At 45.4% G+C, this 7,765-nt stretch overlaps 1 protein-coding gene across 1 annotated transcript; it reads right to left on the reverse strand.

The window, feature by feature from the left end:
* Positions 1-482: 482 nt before the first annotated feature.
* foxg1a (forkhead box G1a) lies at positions 483-1,916 on the reverse strand (the record flags this gene model as incomplete). The annotated part of the gene is made up of 1 exon (XM_083998027.1): positions 483-1,916. One exon carries the CDS (start codon positions 1,914-1,916, stop codon positions 483-485), a length of 1,434 nt encoding a protein of 477 aa, XP_083854153.1.
* Between the last annotated feature and the right edge of the window lie 5,849 nt (positions 1,917-7,765).

The raw sequence follows: 7,765 nt of genomic DNA on the forward strand, positions 1-7,765 counted from the left end.
AATAAATGCACGTACGCACAGCAGCGTTGAGTGTGCGATTGCTACAGCCTACTCATTTCTAGTGAAAATTTGTTTGAAACAAGTGAAACAAACCGGAAACAAACTGGTCCTGGTCAGATGTGTAGCTACTACATGAACTGATGAAGCCTCTTGGATGAAGGTGAAACGTCTTCCTATAGACAAATAACCAAGTCCAGTTGCGCTCGATTTAAATAACTATGACCTGGACGAATGAGAATATTCACAGGTCTATTTAAATCTAAAAACAAGTTGAGTTTTATAGGAGATGAGTCTTATTTTTTATTTTAAATGGAATTAGATTAAGTTTTGACTAGAAATGAGACATTTTTGACGAGAAATACGACAAATATTCTTGTAAAGATTTTGAGTTTTTGCAGTGCAGATGGATGGCTGGATGAATGGGGTTCTGGTTCTGGTTCTAGTTCTTGGGGGGAGGGGGAGGGGGGTTAGGGGTCTGTTAGTCAGTGTATAAGCGGGTTGGGGGTCGAACCCTGGTTCTGGTGCGTGAAATAGTCAGACAGCCCCCCGGCGGACAGTCCCGTGGAGAAGGCCGGCAGAGAGGACGGCGCCTGCGGGGAGCTGGAGGCCGACGCGCGGGAAACCACCGCACCAGAACCGAGACCAGACCCGCTCTGCGTGCTGCTCATGTGGGGCGGGGGGGGCACGGGGGGGACGTGGGGGAAGAAGTAGCTGGTCTGGCCCGCGGCGGTGGCCAGCAGGTTGACGGAGCAGGGGTTGAGGCTGTACGCGGCCCCGGAGCACGGCACCGACAGGCCGCACGGCACCGCAGAGGCCGCGAGCGCCGCCGCGGTCAGGTGGTGCGTGGCCGCGTAGGACGAGCCCAGGTCCGAGCCCACGAGCCGGTCCATGCTCATGCTGAGGCCGTTGGAGGAGGCGGAGGAGGAGGAGACCGGGAAGGCGCTGTGGTGGTGGTTCTGGTGGTTCTGGTGGTGGGTCAGCATGGTGCCGTAGTGCGCCGCCGCGGCCGCCGGGTGGTAGCTGGACCCGGTCCCGTAGCCCACCGCCGCCGCTGCTGCCGCGCGGTGGTGGTGGTGCAGCGACAGGAACGGGGACATGGGCCAGTACAGAGACCCGGTGGCGCGGTCCATGAAGGTGAACCCCCCCGAGGCCGTGGTCAGCCTCGCGCCGCGCTTGAAGGCCAGCTTGGCGCGCGACGTGGTGGAGCGGCGCCGCAGCTTCCCGGTGGTTCCGCCGATGAAGACGTCGTCGCTGCTCGGGTCCAGCATCCAGTAGTTCCCCTTCCCCGGGTCGTCGTAGTGGCGCGGGACCTTCACGAAGCACTTGTTGAGGCTGAGGTTGTGCCGGATGGAGTTCTGCCAGCCCTGCTTGTTCTCCCGGTAGTACGGGAAGTTCTTCATGATGAACTCGTAGATCCCGTTCAGCGTGAGCCGCTTCTCGGGACTCTGCCGGATCGCCATCATGATCAGCGCGTTGTAGCTGAACGGAGGTTTCTCGTACTTGCCGCTCTTCTTCTCCCCGTCCTTCCCTGTCGCTGCAGCTCCTTCTCCTCCTCCTCCGTCCTTCACCTCCTTCTTCTCCTCCTCAGACGACGACGACGACTCCTTCTTTTTCTCCTCTGACTCCAGATCTCCGCTCTTCGGCTCCGTCTTCGCCTCCGCGGCCGCAGCAGCGACTGTAGCCGCGCTGGGCGCCTTGTGCTCGGCTTCCTCCGGCCGGTGCAGCTGGTGCTGTTGATGATGATGATGGTGGTTCTGGTTCTGGTGGTTTAGTAGGTGGTGGTGGTGGTGGTTCTGGTCTCTGCTGCTGTTGTTGTTGTTGTCGCTTTGCACGGCCTCAGGCACCAAACTGTTTATACTGAAGGAGGATTTAGGAATCATTTTCACCTCTTTGCTGCGCTCTCCCATGTCCAACATCACCGAGGGGGAAACCAGCGAGCACCGAGCTGCTGCTGCAACAACACAGGAAAAAAAAGCAAAAAAGCGAAAAAAAAAGCTGCTGCGGAACGAGACACACACAGCTGCGGGTCTCAGTGAGTCCTGGCTCTGCTGCTGCGGACCAGGACCAGGACGGGGAGGAAGGAAGGAAGGAGAGGAGAGAGGAGAGGAGAGGAGAGGAAGGGGGGATTGGATAGAGAGATAGATAGGAAGAAGGAAAAGTATAGCCCAACAAACTATTTCATGTTCGGTTTAGGGGGGAGAGAAAAAAGAGGAAACACATCATGCACACACACACACACACAACACACATGTACACACACACATCGATAGGAGACAGATAGCTGCAATTAATTAGGAGCCGCAGCCACTAAAAGCAGCGCGCAAACATTGGTGGAAACCTTCCCCGTCCTCAGCCAACCAGGAGGCGCATTAGGATTAAATATTAACCCGTCCTCTGCGCCGACAGCCAATCAGAGCGCTGCGGGGAAACACACACACACACACACACACACACACACACACACACACACACACACACACACACACACACACACACACACACACACACACACACACACACACACACACACACACACACACACACTTCCACCAATACGGAGCACGCTGCAAAAAGTTTCTCCACTCCCCACAACGAAATGTTTATTTCACCTAAAAGAAGATGAGAATTAATCTGCAGCTGCGCGGGATTTTGTTTCATTTTTATTTTTATTATTATATATTTTTTATTCTTTATTTTTCTTTGCGCCGGTTGCAGTTTTTTTTTTTTTTAAGAAATTCATTTTATTTATCTGGATTTGTGCATCTCTCAGTGTCACAGCTCGAAGCTCATTTTATTTTAGATCCACAATTCTTCTTTTTAATTTAATCGATAAAATAAATGAAGCTGGTGATTATTATTATTATTATAGATGATTGATTTTGATTTCTGATCTGAGATCTGTTTTTAGAGACAAACTGAGACTGTGACGTACGGAGCGACTGTTTTTGACACTTTTTACAGCGTAGAGAAAACACACTCACCCCTATCAACACCCCCCCCCACACACACATACACACACACACACACACACCACCTCAACTACACGCACACACACACACGGTGCGTATCCACCCAAATCCCCGCCGCTCCTCATATTTACGCTCCTCCGATTCAAATATTTTCCCCTTCGGCGTCTGCGAACCTGTTTACTGCAGTGTCACACACACACACACACACACACACACACACACACACACACACACACACACACACACACACACACACACACACACACACACACACACACACACACACACACACACAGCCTCCGTCCTTCCTTCTCCTTCTTCTTCCTCTTTTCGTGCGTAAAAGATGCGCGTAAAAAGCGCGTAAACGGCGCCGGTGTCACCATGTCCAGGAAGGTTTGTGTTGTTGTTGTTGGTGTGTTGTTGTCAGTTTCCTCCCGGCGGAGAATTCAACAACAACACACACACACTGACACACACACACACACACACACACACACACACGGAAGAAATGCTGAATGAATGAGACGGACTGGGTGGAGATGTGGAGGCCGCCGCGTCTCTAACTGGATTTAAATCAGGATTCACAACTCCATTTATTTTTATTTTTCTCATTTATTTAACGTGTGACGTCACATTTTGGTTTTCAGATTTTCTCTCATGTTTGATTTTTTTTCTTGGCTGCAGAAATAAAAACTAAACTAACTCTTTTCTTTTTCTTTTTTTCTTCTTGGATGAAATAAATTCACATTTAAATAAAAACACAGGAGGGGTCTCAGTGTGAACTCCTGGTTACGGCCCTGACACCACTACTACTACTACTACTACTACTACTACTACTACAGAAACTCAGACTCTATAGCGACGGTATTATTATTATTATTGGATGTCAGTGTGTCGCTGTTGCTATAGCTACTGCTGCTAACACGGTGCTACCACTTCCAGCACCTCTGCTGCTGCGTCTGTGACCGCGCGCTACAATTAACACACTCACTGCTTTGATTTTTATATTTATTTCATCTGTTTTTTTTATTTTATTTTTTTATTATTATTCTGATTGAACTCGTTTTTTTTTAAAGAGAGAAACTGCACGCTGCTGCTTCCGTGTTTTATTATTATTATTAACAGCCTATTATGATTCTTCTCTACGTCATCAGGAGGGTTTTATTCTCCTTGAGGAGGATTTTCTTCTGTCAGTTCAGTTCCACCTTAAACGCAGCGACCTGTCACTGCAGCGCGTTAACTAACTAGTAGCTGCTCTTCTTTAAGGTGGAATCATCATTCTCAACACTGTTCAGATTTCCCTCCGGCCGTAAACGCACCAGACGTGAAATTTACATTTAACAGTGAAATAAAAATAAAAAATAAACATTGGAGTTTATGTAGAGACGCGTAGTTTAATTCTGTTATAGTGCACTTTGTTTTTATTCTTATTTAAAGGTGAATTCTCTTTGAGCTCCGTTTGGTTCCAGTGTGATGAAGATGAATTCTCCTCCTGTGTTTCCATGTGGAGTTTCTCCTTCACTCTGGTTCTGTTTTATAATAAAAACATCAATAAATAGATACAAATCAGTGAAACGACTGAAACATTTTAAAAAGTCTGAAGATTAAAATAATAGAAAAAAAAACATTGGTAACACTTTATAATAAGTAAACACTATTAAGCATTAGTTAAGCATGAATAAATACTGAATTCATTCATATGTAGTTTATACAGTTAGTGCTGATCAATGATGAGTAAAACATTTTAACTGTGTTTATAAACTACATACTAATGAGTATTCACGTGTTATAAATGATGAATTCAGTATTTAATGCTCAACTAATGCTTCATAGTGTGTAGTTATTATAAAGTGTTACCAAAACAATATGCATTATAATAATAACACTATTATGAATAATACCAGTAGTAGAAATAATAATATAAATAAAAAATATTATTTTCTGGTGTATTTTTCGCTGTGACGCGCGTGCAGCTGCTGTAATGTAACGCGGTGCTTTTATTTTGAAGGAGCAGCTGCAGGTTGATGCTGTTTGTTGTTGAGCTGAACACACTGAGTGTTTACTGTTGTTGTTGTTGTTGTTTTTCTGTCCGTTTCTATGTTCTCAGCAGCAGCAGCAGTGTGTGTGTGCGTGTGTGTGTGTCCATGTTGTGTGTCTGTGATGAGGTAAATTCCTGCTCGAGCCTGTGAGACCGTGCAGCATCCAAACAGACCGGAGGAGGAGGAGGAGGAAGAGGAGGAGGAGGAGGAGGAGAAGGAGGAGGAGGAGGAAAAGGAGGAGGAAAAGGAGGAGGAGGTGGTGCAGAAGACAAAATGCTGCATCAGACTCTGAGGTTTTCTCCTTCCATCTGAGGATCTGCAGGGCCGGTCCAAACCTCCATGGGGCCCTGAGCTAAACCTTTATTTTGCCCCCCCCCCCCCCCCCCACCCCCCTCTATTACAGCCAATAATACTATTTCATTTTTTACTCTGTCATTATGAATCATCATATCCTGGCTGGTTTTTACCCATCTATGGTTTTTATTCTGAAATGGCACTGGGTGGATTTACATTTAATCTTCTAATTGCTCTAGTAGCTACTGGGAGACTGAATGTCACCTATAGGTCGACTAGAAGTAACAGAATAAACCAACAGACATGAATGCATTGACCGTAAACACATCATCTAGACTGCAACAGAAAAGAAAAGTGCAACAACTATTTGAAATGCAACAATAATTAAAGTTTTTTGTGATTACGCAGTGTTTCTCTAAGGATCGACAAAAGTTACGCACTGCAATTTAAAAAAGTTACTTACCTTTCGGGGCCCCCGATAGTCACGGGGCCCCAAGCAGGTGCTTAGTTTAGTTCACTTATGCCTTGCTATCCAGATGATTTGTACTTTACTTGAGTATTAGATTTCTTTGCTACTTATTACTCTTACTTGAATACATTTCCAAGACAAATATTTGTACTTTTACTGGAGTTAATTAGTAGGAAGGCTGAAAAGTACTGGTTACTTTCAGGTCTTTTTCTAAAATCCTATTGGACACAAGCTGTGTTTGTCAAAGAAGGAAACCCTAACCCCTAAAAGCAGCACATCAGTGCAGCTGCTTTCAAAGAGTTCATTCTCACTAACAAGAGTTAAAAGCTCCTTACATTCATTTACAAACAATTAGAGTCATTCATTGATGTGGAGAATAAGACATTTACTCTTTCTATTACTTTGACTTAAAGTAAATTTAAAAGCATGTACTTTTGGATACTTAAGTAGAATGATTGAAGCCAACTTCCTGTCATATATCACGTTGTAGTTTGTTTTCTTATGAACATCTGAGACTCGACTCCTCATCAAACCTTGAACTTCCTCCTCCTGTTTTTCTGTGAAGTTCAATCTGAACCACAGTTTGTATTTTATCTTTTATTTCTTAGAAAGGCTCTGATTTCCTAACACACTCGAACACACCACCACCACCACCACATTGAGTTTTATTTTCAACGGTTTTCCTTCCTCGGCGTGTTGTGTTGTGTTGTGTGTCGGTCACCTCCCAACCTGCAGCGTGTTGTGTTCACATCAGACTCGTTCATCTGTGAACTGACACATCTCAGTGTTTAACTGCTCAGAGCCGAGGATTAAAGACAGAGAGGGGAGGGGGAGGGAGGGAGCGCTTGATTTCCACCTCTACTGTTGGACGTTAACACACCGAGATTCTACAGAATTTGTGCAAAATGGCTGTAGCCTAATTTTGTGAGTGGGAAAGGTGGGGGTGTCTGGTTTTTGCATGAAGGAGTGGTTTTGGTGAAATCCTAATGCTTGCAATCAACTCAGAATCATGAAAAACCCCCAGTTTGACCCCTTGCAAGTTACTTAAGGCCAAATTTAACATTTCAGAATGTTCCAAAATCCAGTTATGGATATAGGCTACCCCAACTTTGGAGCAAATTTTTAGGAGGTTTCCCACGGGAGTTGAATTTCAACATTTTAATACGTGATATTACAGAATTTTTTTGTCAACCTGTGATGATCTGTGAAGGTTTGAACAAACAAACTCTGTTTTAATGAATTAAAGTGAATGTACCTTCACCATCTGCTCCAGTCCTGAAGACGTCCAATCTGAACTGGATTACAATTATCACAGAGCTGCTGTACGTTGAGTTTGTGTTCCTCCTCCAGATGTTGGTCCGGATGACACAGCTGGATCAGTACAGGCCTCTTCTTACAGGAACCAGAACCAGTTCCACCTGAACCTGAAGACCGGATGGAAATCTAAATGTTTTCAGGTTGATTGACAGACAGACAGACAGGTCCTGTTCTCCTGTTGTTGTTCTTGTCTCCAGATGTTGGAGTTGGACTCTGCGGCTGCTGACGGTTCAGAAACGTTGGATCCAGATGTTGCTTCTTCACTTTTCCTCCATCGACCATCTGTTGTTTTTCTCTGCTTCGTCACAAACAGGACGACAACAACGACGACTCAATCAAAACCGATCAATGAGGCTGAACGGGTTGATGAGTGATCGGCAGCAGAGGATTAAGGCAGTTGGTCCTGAAGGTCAAATCCAGTGTTAGTAGAAGTTCTTGTAGCTCTATGGGCTCCAAAACATTTCCTTAGCTTCTTAAACAACCTCATAAGTGGGTTCTAGGTTCTCCTAAAGGTTCTTCTAAAGGGTTCAATGAGTCTTTTGGGTCTGATTCCTTTGGTTCTTCACTAAACTTACAACAGGATTAAGTTTCAATATGTCCTCATCTAACAGCAAGTCCTCATTCAAACACCATCTAAGAAAGCACTATTAAACAGCTGAGCAATAATCCAGTCTGGC

The sequence above is a fragment of the Trachurus trachurus genome (assembly GCF_905171665.1).
Source record: "Trachurus trachurus genome assembly, chromosome: 22".
Taxonomy (NCBI): domain Eukaryota; kingdom Metazoa; phylum Chordata; class Actinopteri; order Carangiformes; family Carangidae; genus Trachurus; species Trachurus trachurus.